This window comes from Eulemur rufifrons, chromosome 11, assembly GCF_041146395.1.
Source record: "Eulemur rufifrons isolate Redbay chromosome 11, OSU_ERuf_1, whole genome shotgun sequence".
Lineage (NCBI taxonomy): Eukaryota > Metazoa > Chordata > Mammalia > Primates > Lemuridae > Eulemur > Eulemur rufifrons.
Window position 1 is genome coordinate 1,566,482 of NC_090993.1, and position 27,355 is coordinate 1,593,836.

The following is a 27,355-nucleotide window of genomic DNA, read 5'->3' on the forward strand; positions in this document are numbered from 1 at the left end:
TGGGAGGCTGAGGTCGGAGGATTGCTTGAGGCCAGGAGTTAGAGATCAGCTTGGGCAATATAGTAAGACCCTGTCTCTACACAATATAGAAAACTTAGCTGGGTGTGGTGGCACATGCCTGCAGTCCCAGCTACACAGTAGGCTGAGGCAGAAGGATCACTTGAGCCCAGGAGTTTAAAGTTGCTGTGAGCTATGATGACACCACTGCACTCCAGCCTGGGTGACAGAGTTAGACTGTGTCTCAAAAAAACTCATAAAAACCACCGCCACTAAAAAAACATTCTGGGAATGGGTCCACAGGTTCATCACACTTCCAAAGGGGTACATGGTAAAAAAAAAAACAAAAGTAAAGAAAACCTGGCTTTACAGCAAAGAACGTATCTTATTTGCCTTTCATCGTTCATAGCATATTGCAGGTATGCAAGAATTGCTATATGCTCTCAAATTTGATTCCCTTCTTTTAAAAATTATTTCCATCTATGGCTCCTTTTCTCTATTTTTCAACATGGGAGCCCAAAACTTTATCCTGGGCTAATATCATATTTTAATTCTAAAGTTGAAAATAAGTTTATTTACTTCGTGATTTTAGGTGAATGACTCCTAAGCCAAAATAGCTCCTTAACCTATTTGGAGTCATGTACTTCTTTGATTGCTTGATAAATGTTCAACTGGCTGAAAGAAATGAGAATACTTATTACCTACAAAAAATCTGAGGTCATCTGATTACAAACAAAGACAATTCTGACTTTAGAGGGAACTTAGAATTTGAAATCCAAAACGTAACACTCGTCATATGCTTCACCGAGCGGGGAGGGCTCACCCAGGACCCACGAGTCATCCAAGGTAAGGAAGGGTTTCAGAAAGCAAAACAGTAATGTGTCTTTTCTACCTCCGGACAGAATGAACACTACGTTTCTGTGTAAATCAAGTTTTAACAAAGACAGAAATTGGCAGAGAGGTTCACAGCGGTGGGTTTGGAGTCAAAGTACTCCTGGATGTGAGTCAAACTTTGCCATTTACTAGCTGTGAGAGTCAAGTCATTTAACTCCTATCTCAGTTTCCTCATCTGGATATAGGAGATGGTAGCATCTCAGAGTTATTTAGCAGATTAAATTAGATAATGCCCCCACATATTTAGCACAATCACTATCACATCACAAATATTCAACAATTTCGATAATATTAATTTACATATATTATCTATACAACATAGGAAGAGGTAAGAAATAACAAAGATAACAAAAAATGCTCTTGGAAAAGAAATTCTTATATATATACTTTACAACGTAATCAATGAATTAGATTCAAAATTACCTCCTGTTGCAATGTAAACACTCGCACTGGGGTACATACCGGATCAACTTGCCATATGATAACTGTTGTATCTTTTGATCCTGTTGCTAGTTTAGTGCCATCATTAGAGAATTTACAGAACCACACTTCATTACAGTGCTCCGTGAGTATCTGCTGAGTATAACATGGGAACTGCCTCCTAAAACAAAGAAGTCCAAAAGTATTCTTTTAAAACAGGTTAGAGTAATAATAATGAAAAAGGTGAAATAACTGATAAAACTTCTTTGAAGATCACATCACAAACTTTAAACATAAGATATTAATGCAAAATCAAGTTTATATAGGTATGTTAAGAAATAAAATATAACATTAGGAACTTTCTAGTCGAGGCAACCTTACGGGAAGTCAGTAATCTAAAATCTGCTTCAATTTATAATTTATGTTTTTTCCCCTTTGGAAGATTATTGGTCTAAGTCAATTCATATAAATAATTAATATAAAGCAAGGAACGTAGTCAGTAGAAAAATAAAAGAAAAAAAATTAATATAATCAGGGCCTTGTGTTTATCCATTTAAATTGGACAGTATCAGCTGATTGTTCTAGAAGGAATAATGTAACATTTTCACTTATATAAAATCCAGTTAAATTTTTCTTTACTGAAAAAGCAACCTGGTATAACAAGAAGAGAACAGGCGCCGTAGTTCTAGATAGAGGGTTTGGGTCCGTCTCAGTCACAAACGTTGATGTCTTTGGCAAGTCAATAAATTCCTCTGAGCCTCAGTTCCCACATCTAAAGAATGAGAGTAACATCCACCTAACAGGTTTCTTAGAATTCTTAAGTATTAGAAATATATTTAGAATTCCTAGAATAGAATGGATGCTAAAATATGATCACCATCACCTTTGGGAAAGCGCGGGAGAAGTGCAGTCCACGGCAGGGGCGGCGGTAGCTCAGAGCAAAGCCGTAAGAGTGGGGACAGTAGAGTCTGACAGACTTAGATTCAAATCCTGGCTCAGCCACCCGCTATAGCTATGGTTCTGGGACATTTATTTAATCTCGCCAAATCTCGATTTTTCCAACTATAAAGATAATGGTACCTGCCTTGAGAATTCCTTATACAAGGATGAAGTAAGAGGATGAGATGATGAATGCAAAGCATTTAGACTGGATCTGACACTTAGCGAGTACTTGATAAATAGCAATGAATATATATCAAAGGCAAAAAAAATTCTATGATTTATGATTAACTTTACCAAGTTAAAGAGGAAACAATTACTGTAAAAACAATTATTCCAAGCCTGGGCAACATCATGAGAACCCCACCACTACAAAAAATAAAAACATCAGCGAAGTCTGACGGTGTGCCTGCAGTCCTAGCTACACAGGAGCAGGGCTGGGGCCCAGGAGCGTGAGGCTGCAGTGAGTGAGCCACGATCCTGCCGGCACGCTCAGCCTGGGCGCCAGAGTGAGAACCTGCCTCTTAAAAGACGCCAGACAGAAACTATTCCCATTAAGCACTCACTGGCAGAAATCATTCTATCCTTCTCAGAGCTACACATCAGCGCTGACAGAATTTACTGGAATAGCAGAAATAGTATAGGTGCCCGTGTCACCCAGAATGGCAGCCCTCCCCACGTGGCTCCCTAACAGTGAAACGTGGCCAGTGGTCTGGAGGAACCCGACTGATTTACTCCCAATTGCTGTACATTTAAATTTAAACGGTCACATGCAATTAGTGGCTACTACTGTTTGGACAGTACAGCTCCATATTATAAAGTCTCTGTATTATTAAAAAAAAGTTAAGTAAACATTAATGAAGACACTTTTAAGTTTATCTTGAAAAATGGTCTCCCCTCTTTTTCCCCTAAGCAATCAATAATTCTAAAACATATTTTGTCAGTTCACCAGCCTGATAAGTGATATATATCTAAAAAGAAATTAACATTCTTTATCTGGTACATACGGCAATCTACCTTGGCAGCTGGCTATCTGGAGGCTGTTTTAAACTTTAATTAAAACTAAAGCAATTTAATTTATACACCTGAAACTATTATTCTACATCTGAATTGAAACATAATCACTACTGGCTGCCATTGGTTGAGCACTTACTATGTGCCAAGCACTGTACTACATGCTTTCCATATAATATTGCTAGTTCCCCCGTTTGCATGAGGCTCAGAGAGCGCAAATAACTTACAAGACGTCATAAAATTGAGGAGTAAGTGAACTAGGATTTGAACCCATCACTGACTCCAGTTTCCTTTCCAAATGGCAGTTCAAATTCATATTTTTCAAGGCTCTCCTGGATAAAATTCCAATCAATTAAGTACTTTCAGTATCAGAAACAGATTTTTCCTCCTGTGTTTGTCGGTAGTGATTATCATTTGGTCAATGAGAAACACTTTATATCTAGGTATAAAATACACAGTAATTCAAATGGCTGAAGTTGATCATGAGCAAAAAGATGTATCTAAAGTTAGGGTAGCAAAATATCTTTAAGAACGATTGATTCCTAACTAGAACTATAGGGCACAAATCATCTAGTCTAGTGACAATCAATTGTATGTGAATATCATCACTAAAGTGGTATTTAGATAGTCATTTTTTATCATTACTTAAACTTTTTTTTTTTTTTGACATGGGGTCTTGCTCTGTTGCCTGGGCTGGAGTGCAGTGACATCATCATAGCTCACTGCAACCTCAAACTCCTGGGTTCAAGCGATCCTCCTGCCTCAGGCTCCCAAGTAGCTGGGACTGGTGTGTGTCACCATGCCTGACTAATGTTTCTATTTTTTTTAGTAGAGCCGTGGGCCTCGCTGTTGTTACCCAGGCTGGTCTCAAACTCCTGGCCTCAAGCAATCCTTCCACCTCAGCCCCCCGAAAAGTGCTAGGATTACAGGCATGGGCCACTACACCCGGCCCAGTACTTAATCTTTTAAAAAGATTAATACCCAAGGAAAAGCATAGGCTTGTGAAAAAGAAAAAAGATTAATGTAACAGCCCTATCTATTAAAGCCCATTTTTAGATGTATTCAAGTGATATTATGTCTTTGCTTTGATATAAATTTAAAACATAAGGCTGGGCAATGTGGCTAACACCTACAATCCTAGCAATTTGGGAAGCTGAGGTGGAAAGATCGCTTGAGGCCAGTAATTCATTACCAGCTTGAGCAACACTGCAAGACCCACATCTCTACAAAAATCAGAAAAATTAGCTGGGCAGGGTGTCACATGCCTATATTCCCAGCTACTTGGGAAGCTGAGGCAGGAGGATCGCTTAAGCCCAGGAGTTGGAGGTTACAGTGAGCTAGGATGATGCCACTGCACTCTAGCCCAGGCAAGAGAGCAAGACCCTGTTTCAAAAGAAAAAACTAAACATTTAAGTTTTTAAATTAAAAAAAAAACAAAAAAAAAAACCTCAAATGGCATTTAAAAAAAGTACCTTCCAAAATAAAACTAAATATATGCAGCATTTTAACCAAATTAAATCTTTTAATTGTAAGTTTCTATAAATATTTTATAATAATCCTTTACTAAAAAAATTAATACTTAGCTGTGGAAACAGCAATCCATTGGTTACTGGTTTAAAAAAAAACACACAACATTTTTTTTTAAATCATTATTCCTTACTGGTCAAATTTAACCAAAAATATATGTAGACTAACTGTGAAAAATAAAAATTACATACATACAATTTAATGAAAACTTTTCAGTGTTGATTAGGATTTTTTTTAAAAAGTCACCATTTCCTTATTCATAATCAATTGGTTGATTAGGATTTTTTTAAAAAGTCATCATTTCCGGCCGGGCGTGGTGGCTCACGCCTGTAATCCTAGCACTCTGGGAGGCCGAGGTGGGCGGATCGTTTGAGCTCAGGAGTTCGAGACCAGCCTGAGCAAGAGCGAGACCCCATCTCTACTAAAAATAGAAAGAAATTATATGGACAGCTAAAAATACATATAGAAAAAATTAGCCGGGCATGGTGGCTCATGCCTGTAGTCCCAGCTACTTGGGAGGCTGAGACAGGAGGATCGCTTGAGCTCAGGAGTTTGAGGTTGCTGTGAGCTAGGCTGACGCCACGGCACTCACTCTAGCCTGGGCAACAGAGTGAGGCTCTGTCTCAAAAAAAAAAAAAAGTCATCATTTCCTTATTCATAATCAATTCTCTCATCTCTAGAAAGAAAAACTGGTATTTAGATTTTAATGCTAAGATTTAATTTCTGAAAACAGTTTTCTAGTTTCAATGCTAAAATCTAGTTTCTAAAACAAAGTAAAGCAGACAATAAAAATGATCAACTTTTCTTTTGAAGACTTTTAAATGAATACTAGGAATTGAATCAAATTCAGGTTCTGTTTTCCCAGTTTACCAATGAAGAGTACAACTCTCTCTCAAGATATTATACTGACTTAACGCCTAACATTACTCCCTTAATGTCTTTAAAATCTACCTCTAGAGAGTAAACAGTCAGGGCTGGACTCCTCCTGGTTTTGGCTTGGGAGAACTGGGGAGATGGCAGACCTTCACTGAGACAGGGAATTCAAGAAAACAAGCAGACTCTGCAGGGCAGGTGAGAGGGAATGAAGTTCTATTTGGATGTGCTGTGTTGAAGGTGCCTGGGCAACCTTCAAATTGTGCATTAGCATCTAAGGCTGAGGGGACACATTCTGTAGCTCTGGCCTGTCTCTAGGAGTCACCAGAACCATGGAAGTATAATCTAAGGACGAGAGAAAGATGAGGGAGGAAACAATTCTGGAACATACATGTAATAAAGGGACAGGTAAAGAGGAAGGAGCCTAAGGAATAGCCAGGAATAAAACCAAGAGTCTGGAATGTTTTAGGGTCAAAGGAAGAGTTTCAAAGCAGAGTAGTCAAAAGCTATAGTAAGGTCAAGATACAGGCTGGCAAGTCCCCACTGAATTGTAAAGATGTGTTCCTCACCAACAGTTCTGGCTGCTGCACAAGCCCTAGCGCTACGAAGGAAAAGTACGGAGACTGACATTGTGCATGTACAGTAGGCAACGACTTCAAGAAGTCAGCTGTAAAGCGGAAGAGGAGAGAGGGTGGTAACTAGGAGGAGCATAGAGTCCAAGTTTTAAGATTACACAGAAGAACTTCTAATCAATGGTTATTTCTGAAGAACGAGAACTCTTTCATTCCTATGTAAAACTTTGGAATGTTTTCCCACACAGGATTGTGGGAGCCTGGTCCCTGACCCGAGGGTTGGAAAAAGTTGGACTAAATATTTTTCATAATTTATTATTATTATTTTTAGAAATAAGAGTCCTGCCGGGCGCGGTGGCTCACGCCTGTAATCCTAGCTCTCTGGGAGGCCGAGGTGGGCGGATCGTTTCAGCTCAGGAGTTCGAGACCAGCCTGAGCAAGAGCGAGACCCCATCTCTACTAAAAATAGAAAGAAATTATACGGACAGCTAAAAATATATATAGAAAAAATTAGCCGGGCATGGTGGTGCATGCCTGTAGTCCCAGCTACTCGGGAGGCTGAGACAGGAGGATCCCTTGAGCTCAGGAGTTTGAGGTTGCTGTGAGCTAGGCTGACGCCACGGCACTCACTCTAGCCTGGGCAACCGAGCGAGACTCTGTCTCAAAAAAAAACAAAACAAAACAAAACAAAACAAAACAAAAAAAAAAAAAAAAAAAAAAAAAAAGAAATAAGAGTCCTGCCCAGGCTAGAGGGCAGTGACTCAATTACAGATCACTGCAACTCTGAAATCCTGGCCTCAAGTAATCCTCCCGCCTCAGCCTCCTGAACATCTGGGATTACAGGCGTACACCACCACACATGGCGCACATGTGTTGGGATCTCACTATGTTGCCCAGGCTGGTCTCAAACTCCCATCCTCAAGTGAAACTCCTGCCTTGGCCTCCCAAAGAGCTAGGATTACAGGTGTCAGTCACCGCACCCAGTCTCACCATTTAGTTTCACAGGTCCTGGTAAAGAAATTAAAGCACTTAGGACAAATATAGGTCACGGTCCCACAGACTTCAGTTTCCAAATAGGAAGGCAAGCCCTTAACCCACTGACACCTCTTGAACCATAAAGTCTGGCCATCACTTTTCAATGTATTCTAACAGCAATACATTTATGAGCCAAAAGAAAAGATTTGGGTTAACAAGTACCTTAATTTTAACATTGTTCTCAAATCCCCTAATGGAGCTATGAACCACAAAACCATACAGCCTCTTACTGTATTATTTTCTCCTCCCCCCTTTCAACTTAAATGGGAAGAGTTAAAAATTCTCAGAAACAAGTCAAAGAACAGTGTTAAAGAGTAAAATGGGATAAGGAAAAAGGACCTCCAATCACTTTCTTGTAGAACATCTAATATATGCACCAAGGGTAATTCATTACTTTAAAATAAAATAACACTTTTAAGTAATTTAAGGCCAATAGAGCAATTATTATTGTTTTATTGTAAGTGGGGAAAGTGAGGAGAAAACTACAGACAAATGTCGTTTATGATCACCTAAAAATTATCTTAAATCGAAGTACAGATATGCATATATGCATAATTTTTATGGTTACTCAGAAGTTCCTCTTCTATCCAAACCCCCGCACTTGTATACTTGTGTCCTCCTTGTTTAAGCTACTTTCGTTGGTTCTTCAATGATCTTTGGCAAAAACAGTCGAGCACGTGCACTGCAGCTGTTCCCCTTTGTATTTGGTTCACTAGACCCAAATCATTTCCTTCCTGGAGTTTGAAAGATTTCACAACTTGTTTTTGGTATCTTAAAATTAAAGCTCTGGTTTAATTTTGGAGATTGTTGCTAAAATATTAGGGACATTTTTAGTCAAAATACTGCCAATATTAACAGAGAAACTTGCATTCTCCGAAGTTAAATTACGTACATAGGTAGGTATAGTAATAAAACCCAGTTCAGAAAAATACCTTTATTCTAACCATTTTTAGAGTCCACTTGCTACTAAAAAGCAGAACTTTCATTAAGGACAAAATATTTCCATGGTCTTCATGGGCGGAAAATAACCTCAGCCATAATTAAATTGTCAGACACAGAAAACGAATAATAAACCTATAGGTAAGGAAAAACTAGCTTCCCAGCTTCAATTCTCAAGGTATGGTTTACTATACAAATAAACATAAATTTCTCTTGATTTTCAATTTTAGTAGTTCTAGTTTTATTTGTGAACAAATGCTAAATCAGAGACGAACTGTTACATAGTTGCAGGATAGAACTCTAAAAAAGAACACATTTTAATAAAGTTCTTAACCGAGTTTACGAAATGTCAGCCTGTTTTGGAATACGCGGAATTTTCCACTTACCTACTACAAACATGATCTATGAGCAGAGACACAGAATCCAGGCTACTGTCGAGCTTGGTGTTGTGGTACAGGCACCGATCCCGCTGCAGCTCCACCGCCTGCCGCAGCAGGGTCTGCAAACGCCGTGGGGGAAGCATCACTGATGGTGGTAAATAGGCTTTAATGGAAGATAGTTCGAAAAAGAGAAACAAAAAATAATAAACCATAAACTTTTATTTAAGACTTTTAGTCATCTTCTGCTCTACCTGTCCCTACCTCAGTAATACCGTGTCCCTTAAATAGGGAAGTTCTGAGTAATGTCATTTAACATGTGAGCTTTGTGAGTATCTGTCAGCAGCTAGAGCCATGTTGCCACTAGAATGGGATACACACTTGGGTAGGACTTTATATTGTAGGAGTATTTTCTGGGGGGAGTGCAAACCAGCAACAACAAAGAGAAGAAAAAAAGACAATAATGAAAAGCAAATCTAACAATGATTAAGTACCAGAAGGAGACTAGCTATGAGAAAAATTTCCCCTTATCAAGGAACAAAATTTTGGCAAAAGGCTGGAATAGGTCAACTCCCAGATCCTATCAAATTGCTCCTAATGCCAAGGATGCCATGGAGATTCAGGGAATAACTGGTACTTTGGTATCGATGCCAACCACTGCAATCCTTGAATGCCTCATACTTCCCAACAGCTTGGCTTTCTAGTGCTTAGCATCTCCACTCTCATCTCATCATGAAAACTACAGAATATGATTTAACCACAGAGGAGAAGAAGGTCGTTTACATAAAGATATGGCAAAAATTAACTATAATTTGGAAGATATAATATACTTGGGGGAGAGTAAAACAATTTACCTAAAGAGATCTGGGCCTTACTATTGAAATCAAGAAAATGTTTCCAGCACTCGTGGCTTAAAGCTCTGGTTTACATATTTTTTCTCTAACCACAGCACTTTTCCCCCAGGCAAAATCTCAAGAGGAGCATCACTGTGTAATACAAGTGCAAGAACTGCTCTGGGACCAGCACCCTTCACTGACTCCTGAGGTTAGATCCTTACACTCCGTGACGGAGTTTGAAGGTCTTTGGTTTAAAGGGCTTCTGAATGGATGCGCCCTCTTCTCCTGTAATCACTTAATGAAAGTACGTCTCGATACAAGTCATCCTAACTGATGCATAATACCGATTTCTAATCTAACAGAAAACACAGAAACTTTGAAAATGAAGACTCTTACTCTGAAGTTTGTCCAACAATTTGGACCGGGAAGCCGTCCCTTTGCCTTCCCATTCTGCTTTTGCACGTAGGTCTTCTGCATGGCTACACATCAGATACCTACAAATACATCAGCAAAGACAACAAATATCAAACCCATGTATCTGAAATAAACATAACTGAAAAACATTGACTGTTTGGCTATCCAGTTCTTACTAATACATATCACAAAGAAATTTCTACAGTGGACCCACTTCATGGATACAACCAGGTACCTACATACAATTACTAAAATGTCAAGTAACAATAGTAGCTAAAGATGTATTATTGTTGTGCAATGTATTAATATATTTTTATATTATCATTCTTGCCAGGCTCTGTTCTGAGCACTCAACATATATTAAGTCACTTAATATTTATGACAACCCTGTAAGAAGCAAGTACTATTATTCTACTTTTACAAATGAAGAAACCAAGGCACAGAAAGCTTAAGGAATTAAGTAATTGGCCAAGGGTTAAGAGGCAAAGTCAGAACATGAACTCAGGCACTCCGGCTATACAACTTGTTCTTAACTATGCTAACTTTACTTCTCAACAGTGAAACAAAACCTTTAAAAATATTTAAACTACATTAAACAAAGACAACATACTTTTAAGAGTTTACCGCAAACATCACTCAGGAAGCAGTATAACTGCATTATCATCCTAGTGTCATCCAGTGAAAGGGACTGAGATCCCTGAACACAAAACTGGGGAACTGCTTTATTACTCATTATTTGTGCAGAAGGCAGAATAAACGCTAAAGGTCTTAGATTGTGCAGAATACATGTGGGCCCCCTGCTGGGGGTCCGGCCCTGACCTGATTTTGGCTCTTCTCAGAATGGGCTTTGAAAGTAAAACAGCAAAGGCAGTATTCAAACATGGCCAGTAACTCTCCTACTCTTTTGTCTGGTACTCTGCCAGACAAATCTGTTCTTCTCACTTATTAAAAAATGTATCAATATGTTAAATAGGGTAATGAGGATTTTTTTAAGATGAAATACTTGGTCTACTACTGGCTCTACAGGCAAAGCTCAATAAATGGTAAGTATCAGACACCTCTCAGTTAACGTAAGTATCACCCCCTTCTTAACTGCATAAAGCATATTTCATTTGGACTCTAAATGATTTAATAGCCTCTTATCCAACAGAACTACTTGTTCTTTTGCTATTTAATACATAAATAGTGCCTTACTGATGAAAAAAACCTTTAAAAAAAGGGCAAATAATTATACTCAAAACACCCTATAGGAAGTTGGATATTGTGAAAATTTTGTTTCTAGCATCTTTCTGGGAATAAAATTTATTATCAATAACTACATGAAAAAATTGTTCACCTGTTAAATTTTGCAAAGTGACTTATTGATTGCTTCTGTGCCCTTGTGAAAATGCACATTCTTTTTTTTTTTTTTTTTTTTAATAGAGGCAGGGTCTCGCTCTGTTGCCCAAGGCTGGAGTACAGCGATGTGATCACAGCTCGCTACAGTCTCAAGCCATCCTCCTGCCTCAGCCGAGTAGCTGGGACTACAGGCGTGCGCCACCACATCCTGAAATAGTAAGTTCTGCTAGGTATCTTGATAAGGTGGCTGACAAATTATCTTGCTCTCATTACCTTTTCATAAGTTTGCCTTCTTTATCATCTAAATATCATGCACATGATTTTTTCCCCTGTAGAACATACAATTTAATCATGTAATTTTTCTTCTGAAGTGAATTTCAGCATTAAGTTTATCCCCTGAGGTTTTCACCTAAGGAAACGGCCCAGATATGGCAAGATGTGAAGCTGGGATCAAGAAGTGGTGGGCCAAGACCAGAGACTCCGGCATCAGTCAAACCAGGCTTGGAGTCTGAGCTCTCTGATTTATTAGCTTTTATCTTGGGCTGGCTACTTAACTTCTTTGAGGCTTAGCTTCCCTTTCTGGAAAATGAACTCTGCACCTCTTTGGGCCCATTCTTTTGTCCATTGTTTTGTATTTACAGACTCATTACGTGTCAGATACTATTCTAGATGCCAGGGCTGTATCATATAGTGGAAAATGCTATAAAGAAAAAAACTTAAAACAGAGTGATGTGACAGAGAATATCCAGTAGGTAATCTTCGGAGAGGATATTTGAGCCGGGAACTTAGCAACTAGTTGACAGCTATGCAAAGATTGGGGGGAGTGCATTTACGTTAGAGGGGACAGGCAGTGGAAATGCCTTAAGGCTTGGAAAGTTAAGGAACAGATAGACATTAGTGTCACTAAGGAAAAGACAACAGGAAAGGACCAGGGATCTTGTGGACTTGAGTAGCAATTTTGGGTTTTTAGTGTACGGGAAAGCCAGTGGAAGGTTTTAAGCAAGGGAGTAAAAGGACTTTTTTATGGTTTTACTTATGTCTTTCTGTGGCTGCTGTGTGAAAAGAGCAATGTTAGGGGGTTAAGAGTGAAGGCAATGCAACTAGGTGGGAAGCTACTATAATATTCTAGGAGAGATGTCTATGACTTCACTAGGATAGAAATTGTGGAGATGGAGAGAAATTTACGAATTTGGGATGTTAGGCCATATATGTCAAAGTTAAAAGATAAAGAAAAAGCAAGGATGAAGCTCAGGTTTTTCCTCTGAGCGGCTGGGTAGAAGGTCTTGCCATTTACAAGTCTATAGGGGTGGAACAGGTAGACGTACAACCAGATTCAAGAATTTTATCTTGAATACACAACTTTGAGACATCTATTACACATCCAGGTGGAGACTGCCAAGTATATTAGTAGATACACACCCTGGGAGTTCAGACGAGAGGGCAGATTTGAGCCATTAGCAAACAGATAGTACGTGAAGGCATGGTACAGCATGAGATTACTTAGAAAGAGTGTGCACTTAGAGAATACAGGGAGGCCCAAGACCAAGACTATGGGTATTCTAACATTTGAAGTACTGATGTGAGGACAAAATGAGACTCTGTAAATGAAATGCTTAACAAGGACCTGACAACATGACAAGTATTCACTTAAAAAAATGTTTGTATGCACCAATACTGGAATCTTCATTGCCTACTGTGATCTATGTCATAGGGTGTTTATGAAAGATTTTGAAATAGCATTTCACAGCTAATGTATATTCCTTCTTCCTTTCACCCACTTAAATCTCTATCTTAATAGGGATAGCTTCCAAGGATGACAAAAATAGTCTGTACACAGATAAGTGAATTTACCCAGACAAATATCAGTCTCAGAATTTAGCAATAATTAGGTATTTGTATCTTGGAAAAATGTTAAGGAAATGTAACTTTGGCCCGTGGTAACCCTTGTAAACGTAACAGCCCCTTCATCGACCTGAGTCTAAGAACTCAGCCTCCTTACCCACTAAGAACATGAATGCGCTCTGTATTGTATTTCAGCGGCGTCAATTCACAGCGTAGAACTTGAAGTGCCTCCAGGACCTTGCCATCCTCCAGGTATTCTAGGTACTTCTGCTGCAGCAGCAAAAACTTCATCCTCTGACATGACAGAAAGCAGCAGTCAGGGGAAAAAGGTTGATGGAAGTTTCAGAAAATGTTTGTGCCTAAACAGAACAGTAGAAAGCATTCTACTACGCCCTTTGAAAATAACTTCATAAAGCGTCAAGATGATGCAAAATATTTTGGTTTAATAGAGCTACGGTAGATTAAATGGGACTTTGATCAATTCCACATCTTACTAAAACTCTGCTTTGAATGAATAAACTCAAATCAGACAAGATCATTAGTGACTAAGGCATCAATATGGGAAAATATTAAATTCTGTTCTCAAAACATTCCCCTGGAAATACATTTCTTGTATGAAAATTTACAACTATTCCAAATATTCTAAGTTTGCTTTTTAAAAATACTGACTTTTATACTAGGACATCGCGGGGTTTTATGCAACAAGTTTGGAAAAGATTGGAGAAAAACCAGTTAATAGAGGAGTTGTTTAAAAGTCACAAGATGAAAGATGGACCAAGTAGAACAGAAAGCAGAACTAGAGCTACTCAGCAGAAGCAGAAAAGTGTCAGATTTTAGCTTATCAAGAGTAAAAAGAGCTGTCCAACAAACGGACTACAGGTTGGTGTGCAAAGCATTGAGTTTCCCATGACTAAAGTGGACAAGCTAAGTGTGATGGACACTCTTCTAGGACGATATAAAGGGCTGCCGACATCAGAAGGCTGCACTTAAAAGTCTTCAAAAAGATTCAATGTTTGTATTTGTGTGTTTGTAATAATCTGATCACTGATGCATTTAACTCTAAAGCACAATTATTATCTGCTCTTTTCCCCACAAAGGATAAACCACTTTCTAGCTTATTGTGAAGCATTTTCACATTTAGTTTTTTTTCTGAAATGTGTTTGACTATTTAATACTTTTTAATGTTACTTTACTATTTTACTTTTAACTTGAAAGTGATCATCACAATATTGGCAGTTTTTTACTACAGAAAAGAGATGTTTATGAATAGCATGTTCAGAATTTCTTTTAAACCTTAAACCTAATTAAGGACCTTTGCTTGGAGGGATTTTTTCATCATATTTGCTGCTTGTGGAGCTTGAGCAAGCCAACTGATACATGGAGAAAAGTTAGCAGGTAGGAAGTGTTAGCCATATTCAGAGACTCCAAGGAATATAGTGGTAAAGATCTCAAGTCCACTTAGAATAAAAACCTAAATTATAGCTTTTTCTTCTTCAGCAAGATGTTTACTTTTAAACCATCAAAAATATACAGCTGTCACAAAATGGTGTGGAGAAATTACATTTGCAGAATTAAGAGCAAAATCAACTGCTCTACAAGATTTTCCATCAAGGAGTATTTAGAAGAGAAGCATAAACTACAAGCTTATAAAAATTGTTTTTAGGGAAAGTAAACAAAAATTAACTCTCTCATATAAATTAGGCATATATTTAAATACATCCTTAATAAGATACATTGCTTATGTTTAATAATTAACCTTAAATCTATAGCTAAAGAACAGAAAAAATTTCAAGCTGAGACAAGTTCCTGTAAATCTAGGAAAATTACACTTACCAATTTTTACACATAAAGTTAGACTGACTTAATGTTTCAGAAATAGATTTAATTACCAAGATGCCCTGAAAAGTATATTGCCGTATATGTAGCCTGAAGTTAACCTTTATAGTCAAATAAAAAATACTTTGAAGTTCATCAAGTGACAAAAACCAAAAACTAAACAAAAAATCTAAAAATCAATGGATTTTATATTTCAAGTTACTCTGGATATTCTCACCATTTTATCTTCTGGGAAAAAAAAAAAAAAACCTCAACTTTTTATGAAATGAAGACCTCATATAGTTCCATTGGTCAATATACAAAAGTCTCATTTCATCTATGATATTTTTGATTCAAACTTGAGATATATCTAGTTGCAGAATTTTTTCATTTAAATGCCACATGGAACTGCCCAGAGCATTTAATTTTCTTCACTAAATTTTCTTAGCAATTGGGAATTTGGGGAATGCTTGTTCTAATTCAGGGAAAATCTTTTATTTACTTATTGTTTATTTATTTGTATCAATCATTAGGTCCCACGCCCACCCTCTCCTCCATTCCAATGTGTGTAGGACAGTGCCCTAAGTGCTGTTTCTCCCTTATTTTCCCACCAAGATCTTGACAGAGCACGTTACTCTCTTTCTGTGGGGCAGAGGCAGGGCAGGAGCGAAGAGGAAGGCAGACCAAAACTTTGAGAGATGCCAATATAAACACATATTTCTGTATATACAGGGAATGCTATAAAAGTAGCGTAAGAGCATTTCTCTCTGAGTCATTTTATCCAGATTAAGACCAAGAATATCCTCAAACAGATATCAAATCCTGGTATTGTGCATGGCAACAAACATGCTGCCAGCCAAGCACAGCTAGAGAGTTGGTTGAGAAAGAAATGTTTATTCTCCTAAAAATCAGTTCAACCTTAAGTATTTGACACATAGGATAAGGATGGGGAGTAAAACTGTATTTTACCTCCCAAAATTTAAAACACTAAAATGTAAACATAATCTCAAGGAAATAAAGTCCTTTTAATTAACAAATAATGTCATTTACTGAAAAAGTTGTAAAAAAATCAGGCTTGCTTACAGCTTGCTGAGATGGGGACAGGGCTCTCTCTACTCGTGTATATATATTTTTAAAAGATCTTGAGCTTCTTAAAAAGAAAAAAGAAAAAAACACCAGGGAGAGCATGGAAGCTCCATGGCCCCGCCCCCACACCTCACCCTACACACCTCTTCATCTGTCTGCTTTGTAATATCCTGTATAATAAACCAGTAAATGTAAAAAAAAAAAAAATGATTAAAAAAAAAAAGAAAAAAAGGTTGAGGAAATAAACTCTCTTTTGTATCTTCCTCCAACTCTCAGTTAGACCTTCAAGAGATTAGTTCTGGTCTCTGATGATTTTTCAACATCTCTGGGCCCTGCAATATTTCCTTCTCTATTTTAGTATCTAATAACTTGAAATTGATAAGTGAGTTGGATACTCGAATGACAGTTTCACACAGGCAACTCTGCTGTTGCCTCCCTACCAGCCCCCACCCAAACTGAGCTGCTCTATCCTCTCCTCCCATGTTAGTAAACTGAACTCAACATGAAAGAAAAACTCAGAAGTTATGAAACACAGAAAGTCTGGCCGTCAAGGGCAGCCTCCTAGCTAACTCAGTGGTGGTTCTGACTAACTCTGAAGTAAGGCTGTAAGGAAGTTTTATCAATTAAATCATGACTCAGAGGAAAGGGGAAATGAATTACATTAAACCATGACTCTCAAAACTCCTTATTTGATTTTAAAATGTATTAATTTTTATATGTCAAGTCAATATTTGGAACAGTTTTGTTAAGCATATCTCTATTATATTAAAAATAAAGAACCAAACATTTTTAGACATACAAAAGTTTTCTGTTATTGGTCTCAAACACCCATCCAAATTGCCCAGACATGGCTAAGCATATTTGACCCAAACTAAAAATGCTGATTCATGACAGCAACTTCTGCTATTCCTAGTATGATCTGATTGGAAACCATTTAAAAATGGGGGATGGGGTGCAGGGGAAATGGATTGGATCAATAAAAACATTCACGTTTAAAAAATAAAGTACAATTTTAGTCTAGACTAAGTCATCAAATGTGTCTGGGTATATAACTAATACAATTATGTTTAAAAAAACCTTAATAGTTGTCTACGATATTATTACAAATTTAAGCTTGTATTACATTCTCTTCTTCTGGAGATGGGGTGGGAAGAGAAGTAAATTTAAACACAATTAGAAAAGTGAAGAGCAACTTCAAAAAATGCTGAACTGACTCTTTAAAAGCGATTGATTCATCAATGCTTAAAGTGAGATAAAAGTTGGAACCCCTTTCTTTGCATAAATACCTAAACAGTTTGAAGATGTGAGGCTCAGCCAGAGATTTAATCTTCATCGTTTATTAGATCCTAGAATGTTCTACAGACTGAACAGGCTGTAAAAAAAAAAGGATTCCTCCTTATTATCTACAACTCCCTTTCTTCAGTTTACATGTTACTTCTAATGAAGGTTTCTAATGAGATAGGTATGATCTAAATCCAATATAGAAGTCTGAAATTACTATAAACAATAAAAAAACAGGAAGATAAACAAGAAAAAAACAGGAAGTAAGCCTATAAAATTGTCACTAAATTACATATATAATTTGGGTGAAGCTTAAAAAAGGAAAACGACCTCCAAGAAATCACATACATTTTAAAATAGTCCACAGGCAAGTTCTTTACTGTCACCTCACAAACCATGCCTACTTGCCCAATGGGAAAGGAACTCAAATTCCTATTTTGGCCATTTAATTGTCCTTATTGTAGGTCATTCAGAGCTAAAAATTTATGAGAGACTGCCCAATAAAATATACTTAGTTTTTGTCTTTCTTTTAACCCTCAAACACTGACTGGGGAAACTTTAGTTACTGAAAAATTTGTAACTCATTTGAATACAAGTGTTTAACTATTTTAGCTTCTTTTTATTTTTAAATTTTACTGTGGAATTGATTATTACATAAGTTAATTTATTATCAATCATCTGACCCAATAGTAGTTTTAAACTTTTAATATTTTAAATATTTACTGAAAGACTAAAAATAATACCCTAGATCAATTTAAATGAGTCTGTATTTGTCCATACTTGATTGCACCTTCAATTCACCTGAAACTCATTCTGTCTAGGATTAATACTATTGTATAGAATTGTAGTAAGAGTTTTAAAACTCTTTTGTAATAAGATTTCAAAAGAAAGAAAAAGAAAAAAATACAAGGCTAAGTTTATAGACAGACAGGAAAGATTAATGTTTGACTCAATTTAAAAAGCCCAAAATGTAAGTCATTTACTAATATTTAACAAATAGCTGGTTTCCCTACTTCACTTCCTATTCACCTTCTTTCCCTCCCCCACCAGACAGGAAACTGCTTTTGACAACAAATGAATCAGCTAGAAGTTAAAAAGCCAGCAGCTAGCAGCCGATTCTTCCCGGTTTCTAATCACCAGCACTTAGAAAAAACTTATTCCCTCCTTTTCCTCACCAACAGTTGAAGAATTTAAGCTCAGCAGTATAAAAGATTCATTAAGATTTATGGAAGAGGCCAACAGGTTAAACTACTAAACTGATCTTGTCAGGGAAATAAGGCCAGTAAGCAGGGCCCGGTGGGTCAAATGTGCACGCAAACCCTCCAGCAGGGTGACACACAATTACACCAACTCTGACACTGTCAATGCACACAACTGGAATGCAAGAGTGGAAAATGGGGAGCACACCAAGGGAGCTGGTTTGACTTAATCACAATTCCCAAAGATTGAAAAAAAAAAAAAAAAAAATAAGTAACATATCAGCTTCTCAAGGCAGTATGGATATATACACACACCCAAACACATTTCTCTTCAAATAGCACATTCAGTATTATAAGTAACATAAAACTATAATTTATCCTAAACTCTGTAAATATAAAACTCCTATCGAGAGCATTAAAAGCATGAAGATATTGCCATATAATTTTTGTAGAGCTTACTTCGTAAAATAGGTTCAAACAACACTTTAAGTATGATTTTAAAAATACAAAACTCATACTTTAAAACATCATAAACACTCATCTTAGTTTACAAACTTAATTATATGAAATTTTAACTACTTTTAGGCCTTATCTTGCATAAGAGGCAGAAGCCTAGAGTTATCAATAACCTACTACAATAAGCATAAATGGGAAACTAAGAACAAAAGTGTATTTACCACAATTATTCCCAACAACGTTTGAGAGATTTCAAGTGCGCCTCTTACCACAATAGCATGAGGAGAATGCACTAAAGGCTTTAGTTCATTCAGGTCATTTTCTGCCTGTAAAAATTGGTATAAAAGAAAAACAGAAATGTCACAAAATGCACATCAAATATGTAATTTTAGCAGCAGTCACACAGCTCTATATGCCCTACTTTACCTTATCCCAGTCTCCTTCCATGACATGATTTCGGAATTTGGTAGCAGAAGGATGTTCTAAACGACATCCTGACTCTTGCATGAGGAGATCAACAGTCTGGCTGCAGGAGAGATACAGTGTAAAACAGACCTGACCAACTTTAGGGTTTTACTCTTCCAAATAAACTCATGTCCATGAACACGGTTGTAAAGGTTTTAAGCTAACCTCATGATGAAGGGAAAAAAAAAAAAAAAAAGCTTTGATGTGCTTGGCTAAACTAACTTGATTTAAAGCTACCACCTACACTTATTCCTAGTCAAGTTAAAAACCTTTCTTGAAACCAGAATCAAAATCGGTTCTTCCTACTTTTGCCATTTAATGCCTCAGAAGTTTAACGAAGTATAAAATTTCTAAAAATGTGTTGTAACCAACTAGCAAAATAAATGAAAAACCAGGATCTACATACTACTACTGTTACATTTTGAAAGATAAAAATCATCCATATTAGTTCCATACAAGGTGAAAAGAGATGATCCGTGTTAGGTTAGAGCTTACATCCAGATACTGTATCAGCATAGAAAAATTCTAGTAGGTCAATCTTTAAAATTAAAATAAATCCAGCATAAAAAAATCATTCCCTTTCTCTCTATACTAAAAATAGCAAATTTACTATGGTGTAGGTTCCAAACAGTCACGAGTTATTTCCTCCTGCTGCTGTCAGCTTGCTTCTTGTCTCAGTAATATGTTCTGTTAGCATTTACAAAATCTGTTTTCGTACTAATCCTTTTCCTTAGGGAATAAAGAGAAATCTTCCTACAGCATATTTCTCTTTGAGAGCTAAAAAGACTCATCAATGTATTTTCTTCCCTCATGTATTTTGATATCTAAGGACCTTCATTTATCAGTCTTACATATTTGTGTTTATGTTTCAATGCCTTTTCATTCAGCTCTACTTAACTTTCAGCTAAACAGCGCGATGATCTGCCCGAAAATCAAAATACTTATGCCACTTTTTAGAAGTGCCAACCTTCTCAACAAATCCATAAATCCCAAACTACACATTGGCTAGCCTAAAGGCTTATTTTAGTCTACACTTTGAAGCTAGGAAATTGACCGTTGCACGTTTTTTTCCCCCTTCATCTCATTCTGGTTCTGTCTCCTGCACCTCCTTCATCCGGCTCCAGAGCACACCCACCAATCCTACCTTCCACCCTCTTGGTTTTTCTTTGTGGTTTTTGGCCAAGGTCGCTGTCTACCTTCACCCTACGTTGGGGACACAAGGCCACCTAAATTGTATCTGAAAACAAGTGATTCGCCAGATCAGATGTGCCTTTTTCAGAGGCGATCACCTTCTCGGCATTAAACTGGGATTTCAAACTAGTTAACGCTAGGCCTCCTGCACACACACACAAGGGCCTTCAAATGACATCAACACTGTATCTTCATTATTCCCATGAGATTTATTCAGCCACCTCTTTCCAAATTATCCCAGCCCCTCAGTTCCCATAAACACTTGTAGGGGATTGTCTTTCCTGATTGGTAGTTTGCCTGGGCTGTTGTCTGTCATGGCTGGGGGTGGGGAGGTGTCCCACAAAGATGCCTCTAAGATATACTCGAAAAACAAATCCTCCAAGGTTCATTATTTCCAGCCGCTCTAATCCACCCCTCCCCCAACACATACAGAGACACACTCCTGCATCTGTCTTTATTGACAGACAATTAAGCTCCGAAGGTGCGTGGGGAGGAGTCATTCTTTTGGCTTCTCCTGTCCCTCCCCAGACCCCTCCACCGCCTGTCTTGTCTCACAATTCGTCAGCGTGATTGATTTCCCCGTATTTCCCTTCGGGTCCGCTGCTCCTCCCCGGTCGGCCTCCGAGGGACCGGGCCCTGCGTGCCCAGCAGCAATTCTCTCCCCGCCCGAGCTCTTTGCAGCCCCCGCCCCCGGCCCCCGCCGCCTCGTCCCTCGGTCCGTCCATCACCAGCTGCCGGGAAGGGATACTTACTTGAGCCCTAAGCCATTCAAGTGCTGTCCTATTAGCCTAATGACATCCTCGTCCGACTGGGAGAGCCGCTTCTTCTTCTTGAGGCTGCTGCCCAGCTCTGGGGTGGCCAAGGAGGAGGAGGCGGCGGTGGTGGCGGAGGCAGCTGCGACGGAGGCTGAGGCTGCGGCGGCCGCCCCGCCGGGAACCCCGTTATTGACATTCAGGCTGTTGCTATTGTTGCTGGCGGCGGAGGGGGCGGAAGGCAGGAGCCCATTGGCGTGGGCCAGGTCCCCCGCCGACGACGACGACGAGGGGGACGACTCCCCGTTCTGGGCCGACAGGCAGGCGAGTTCCTGGGTCTGTCCCTGGCCCCCGCCGCCCCCTCCTCCTCCACCGCCGCCGCCGCCACCTCCTCCTCCTCCTCCTGCCCCGTTGGCCTGCATGATGCTGCCGCCGACCAGGCTGTGGCCGCTACTTCGGTGGGGGACGGCACCGGCGGCGGAAGGGGCAGCAGCCGGGGGGAGTCCCACCACTACCACCACGGAGGAGGAGGAGGAGGAGGACGAGGACGAGGACGACGAGGACGGAGGGGAGAGGCCTGCTCTGCCTGCCGAAGCCCCGGGCTCTCCTGCTCCCTCCGCCGCCGAGGCTCGGGGTTTCTTCCGCGGGGGCGGGGAGGCTCCGCCGGTGTCCGAGTCGGAGGAGGAGGAAGCGGAGGCCAGAGTTTCCTCGCTGAGAGAGGCCGTGGTGGGAAGCCGGTGGGGCGAGGCGGGGGAGGGGAGGCGGGGGCCGGGGAGAGGGTCGGGGTGAGGGGGGACCGGGGAGGCGGGGAGGGGGTCGGGGCAGGAGGGTGGGGGCGGGAGGAGGGGAGGAGGAGGAGGGGGAGAAGGAGGATCCGGGCCCTTTCCCCCCCCCCTCCCGGAGGCAGCTCGGGGTGCGCGGCCTGGGGGTCGCGCCGGGGGGCGCCGCGGGGCGGCTGCGGGGGCGCGGGGCCCGCCGCTGGGCTGAGCCCCGGCGGTGGCGGCGGCGGCGGCGGGCGGCAGCGGAGGCAGCTGCCGCCTCTGTCCTCGGGTCCGCTCCGCTCTGCTCCCTGGTGTGTTGATTCTTCCCCCAGCTGCTGCCTAATGGAGTCCAGGCGCTCGCGTCACAGGAAATGCCTATACTGCCCTCCTCACTCACTTCCGGTGGCAGGTATGGAACCTATAGGGGGCCTGTCACCCAGCACGTGCGCCGGGGGCAGGCCCGGGCCGCAGGGGAGGGAGGCCGGCGGGCCGGCGGGGTCCGACGCGACCCCGGCCCCGGCTCCGCCCCGGCCCCGGCCCGGCCCGGGCCTCTCCCTCTGCGCGCCGGCGGGGCCGGCTCCGCGGGCGGCGGGTTCGGGGCCGCCCTCCGAGGCCGGGCGTGCACGGGACGGCAGAGTTTGCGTGCGTGCGCGTGTGCACCAGTGTGACCTAGAAATGTAAGATGTGCGGAGGGGCCGCACCTGCCCCGTCGCGGGCCGAAGGTGGGGGGCGCGCAGGTGGCGAGCTTTTCCGGCGAGCGCTTCCAGGCCCAGGGGTGTGGTAGGCTCCTGTCGGCCCGCTTAGTGGTGACCAGGGCTGAAACTTAGCGTTCACAGCCTCCTCGGGTTAGGGTGAAAAAACTTGAATTTCCACGGCCAGGTGCCACACACGGTTGTTGTATCCGGGGCCATCCCGGGAGGTTGGAGATCATGCGCAGGTGAGACTCCGTGCTCCACCCTGCAAAGGCGGACTGGTCTATAGGAGCGTATCCGATGGGGACAAGAAGCCACAAAAAGGCCGTGAGTGTGCGGAGAAGGGGAGGGACTTGGCTGCTGGGGCTTCTTGCCCAGCGCCTCCTCCTTTCCAACTGCCTCTTGAGTCACTGCCCAGTTTAGGGAGCAGAAACGTAGACCAAACAGTTGCCTCCAAAACATGCATCCGAAGGAGAATTCAGGCTCCAATTCGGATCCGGGCTTGAAGTTTTTGCTTGGCGTGTGAGGCTTCCGTGTCATCATGACTTACCAATGGACGTGGATGTAGAAAGGCAGGGACAAAAAACTAGGCTGAATCTTAATCACTGGCAAATGTGCTACATTACCCCCAAGCAATGATGTGCATGTATGTGGTTCATAGCACATATACCTGGTAAGTACGAACATTTTCTCAGAAATTTAAAAAAATCTTTCCCTGAAGTAGTCTCTCTGGGGGGGGGGGGGGGGAGAAAGACATAGACCTAACTAATACATCTTGTATCTCTGAAATTTACACAACATTAATAACTCAAAGTAATTTTGAGGCCTTTGGAGACAGTCATTTCTAAATTTGGAAATATAAAAAAAATGATGCGGATGACAAATTAGGAAAGAATCTTGGGCTTTATTGATCCTTAGACTGAAAGAAAGAAGACCAGCGCAGGATCTTACAGAGATTTAGCTTTGTAGCTCTCCTTAAATATGTTTCCAGGTGGCAGCTGTAATTGCAAGGTGACTCACATAGGATGTTTATGTTCACCTGAGGCGGCCCTGAGTTCTAGCTGAGGTTCATAGGGCACTGTTCCTGTATCCAGCAGAGCCTGAATTACTAGATAGTTAACACTTTCAGAGATCCCTGTTTGTGTGTAAACTTTAGACAACCTTATTATTCAAAGTGGTGTTATTGTTTAGGCACAATGTAATTTCTGCAAGATAATTTATTAGGCCCTTAGCAGCATTGAGGACTTGCTTCTGAGTAAAGTCTATAGCTTTTATTTTTTTTATTTATTTATTTTTTTGAGACAGAGTCTCGCTTTGTTGCCCGGGCTAGAGTGAGTGCCGTGGCGTCAGCCTCGCTCACAGCAACCTCAAACTCCTGGGCTTAAGCGATCCTCCTGCCTCAGCCTCCCGAGTAGCTGGGACTACAGGCATGCGCCACCATGCCCGGCTAATTTTTTCTATATATATTTTAGTTGGCCAGATAATTTCTTTCTATTTTTAGTAGAGACGGGGGTCTCACTGTTGCTCAGGCTGGTCTCGAACTCCTGACCTTGAGCGATCCACCCGCCTCGGCCTCCCAGAGTGCTAGGATTACAGGGATGAGCCACCGCGCCCGGCCTTATAGCTGTTATAAAGGAAACAATCGATCACTTAGTGGTAGCTACACACAAGGCTCGCACTGCATTGATAAAAGGAAAAGGAAAAAGAAATTGGATTCCATTGCTGTCTAAACTCAAAACATATATCCCTTGCTTTTCTACTTTGTAGGTAACTAAGACTACTTATTAGAGTTCTGAATTTATGAACTAATGTACACACATTTTTCTCCTATACTAAAACGCAGCTTCAGAACCTGCTATCTGAACTCTGGGTCTTTTCAGAGCCAGGCTTCAGGTCCGCATGCAGATGAATGATTCTGAAATGCCACTCTACACACTCAGAAACCTTCAATAATATTGATTGTATTATCTGCAGGAGAAAATCTAGATTCTGGCTAGGCGCAGTGCTTCACGCCTATAATCCCAGCTTGTTGGGAAGTCGAGGCGGGAGGATTGCTTGAGGCCAGCAAGTTTGAGACCAGTCTGAGCAAGAGAGCCAGACCCCATCTCTATGAAAAATAGAAAAATTAGCTGGGCCTGGTGGCACACGCTTGTAGTTCCCAGCTACCCAGGAGGCTGAGGCAGGAGGATCGCTTGAGCCCTTGAGTTTGAGGTTGCTGTGAGCTAGGCTGACATGACTGCACTCTGGCCCTGGTGACAGAATCAGACACTGTCTAAATGAATGAATAAAAAAAGTTCTGTCTTGCTCTCCATAGATTGGTCTCAGTCTTTCTTTTTGGCTTTATCTATTACTGTTCCTCTTGAGCCCATCGCTATATCGTCCCCCAAATGTACTGGGCTCATTTCTTCTTAGGAAGCTTTGACCACAGTCTTCTATCTTTTCTCCCCCTGTCGGATTCCAATCTTTCTAGACTCAGCTCATTTTGAACCTCCACAGGGGAGCCTTTCCTGGATTCTATCCTCCTGTCCCTCGCTGTGAGTATAATTTATTAAGCCCCTCGATCTTGAAGGCTGCTTGTTTTCTGTTGTTGTTGTTGTTTTTAAATAGAGATGAAGTCTCACTCTTGCTCAGGCAGGTGTGGAACTCCTGGGCTTAAGCGATCCTCTTGCCTCGGCCTGCCAGAGTGCTAGGATTACAGGTATGAGCCTTGGATATATAAACGACAACTAGTACTGTCCACGGCAAAATCTTAGCTGTAAAAATTAAGTGCCACTATATTTTAAAAAAGCTGACATCATGTGGGTGTTTATAATAAAACATAAAACCAGATTTTCACAAGTCTTTGTAAAACCAGTCGAGACGGCAATTCTGCTGTCAGGATGTAAGTTTGGCACGTCAGCCTGGCACTTAGCAACAACAATATTCCGTTTATTAGATTTTTGTTAGGAAGAGAGAGTTTTCAGGATCTCAGGTGTCCCTGGGGAGGGATATATTAACATTTATATTTGCATCTTCAGCTTCATTCCTAGCTCGTTTTTGTTTAGGACTCTCAAACTGGCAAGCTGGGCTTGTTGGACGTGGGAAGGCTTAGGAGAATTCAGGACAGCACAGTTCCTGGGCCCGAGGGCTCGGTCAGCTGATTGATCCTGGGCAAGTCACCTTACTTTGCTGCCCCTCAGTCATGTCATCTTGAAGCGGGGACAATGACGCTACCCCACGAGCCTGAGAGGCTTGATGTGTGGGTCTAATGAAATCACAAATATAACAGATATTTGGAAAAGTACTATGTTGAAATGTTTCAAAATAAATTTTTTTAATTATTTATTTATTTATTTTTTTTGAGACAGAGTCTCGCTCTGTCACCCTGGCTAGAGTGCTGTGGCGTCAGCCTAGCTCACAGCAACCTCAAACTCCTGGGCTCAAGCAATCCTCCTGCCCCAGCCTCCCGAGTAGCTGGGACTACAGGCATGCGCCACCATGCCCGGCTAATTTTTTTTTTTCTATATATTTTTAGCTGTCCAGATAATTTCTTTCTATTTTTTTTAGTAGAGACGGGGTCTCGCTCTTGCTCAGGCGGGTCTTGAACTCCTGACCTTGAGTAATCCTCCTGCCTCGGCCTCCCAGAGTGCCAGGATCACAGGCGTGAGCCACCGCGCCCGGCCTTCAAAATAAAATTTAAATCCTCTACCATTTAGAAAGGATTTCAGGCAGTTCAATGCAAAGGTATAAATGTTTTTTATTATTGAAATTTCTGAGCCGGACTGCAGTCACTTTCTTACCCCGACTCCGCCACCCGGCTGCGTCCTGCATTGCTCTGGCGGGCAGCTCTGCATGCTGTGGTCTTCGTGACGAGATGAGGGCCACGGTCATCCGGCGGTTTCGCCTGCAGTTCTGTGCGTGTCGATCCGGTGCTTGCTTATTTTCCCTTTCTGCAAGCATTCCGTGCGCGCCGTGCGCCGTGGGCATTCGGTGCACTTCTGCAAGCAGGGGTGGGGTGGCACACCGGGGAGATTAAATGCCAAGACGGGACTACTGCTTCGCCGTGGGAACCTTTGCAGCCAGAAGTGAACAGGTGGACAGAGTCACCTTCCTCTCAGCTGAAAAGGATCCTTTTCTCGGCAGCCATCTCGAGCTGTTGCTGAGACCCAATTTGGCGCAAATAACAACGTCTCAGGAAATTTTCTGGAGGAACTGAAATGAACCATAGAAACCAGATTGTTCTTTTCCCGCCCTACAGCTGGGATAGACGGCGTGAGTAGCTTGGGTTTGCTGCGCTGACTCTGTGGTAGGGTCACATTAAAAACAACACATGTAACGCTAAGCTGTGGGTGCAGAGACCGTCACTGAAGCTTTATTTTAAGAGCAAAAGGCAAGTGGTGATCACCGTGTGCTGATAAGGACATAGTGCCAAGATATGTTATTAAGTGAAAAATGCATGTTACAAAACAGTGCATAATATGATTCATTTTGGTAAATAAGTGGAGATATATCTATTTATACATTATTTTCTCTGGTAGCACAGAAAAGCATAAACAGTGGTTTGTGTTTGGTTGGATAGACTGGGATAGTGAGGAGGGAAGTTCTTATTTATTTTTCATTTTATCCTGTTCTTCAGTGTTTCAATTTTCTAACTATAGTAT

At 41.1% G+C, this 27,355-nt stretch overlaps 1 protein-coding gene across 2 annotated transcripts in view; it reads right to left on the reverse strand.

Moving 5' to 3' along the window:
• Positions 1 to 22,425, reverse strand: part of WDR26 (WD repeat domain 26) — a 39,214-nt gene extending 16,789 nt beyond the window's left edge. Inside the window, exons 1-7 of one of the 2 annotated variants that reach the window (XM_069484509.1) lie at positions 21,263 to 22,425; positions 19,281 to 19,380; positions 19,124 to 19,180; positions 13,175 to 13,311; positions 9,820 to 9,917; positions 8,597 to 8,753; positions 1,354 to 1,492 (exon numbers count right to left, since the gene is read on the reverse strand). In XM_069484509.1, the coding sequence (XP_069340610.1) occupies positions 1,354 to 1,492; positions 8,597 to 8,753; positions 9,820 to 9,917; positions 13,175 to 13,311; positions 19,124 to 19,180; positions 19,281 to 19,380; positions 21,263 to 21,684 (1,110 nt within the window). In that variant the 5' untranslated portion in view covers positions 21,685 to 22,425. Of the gene's footprint in view, positions 1 to 1,353; positions 1,493 to 8,596; positions 8,754 to 9,819; positions 9,918 to 13,174; positions 13,312 to 19,075; positions 19,181 to 19,280; positions 19,381 to 21,262 lie in introns of both variants that reach the window. The other variant, XM_069484508.1, reaches the window with a different exon arrangement.
• Positions 22,426 to 27,355: the final 4,930 nt, after the last annotated feature.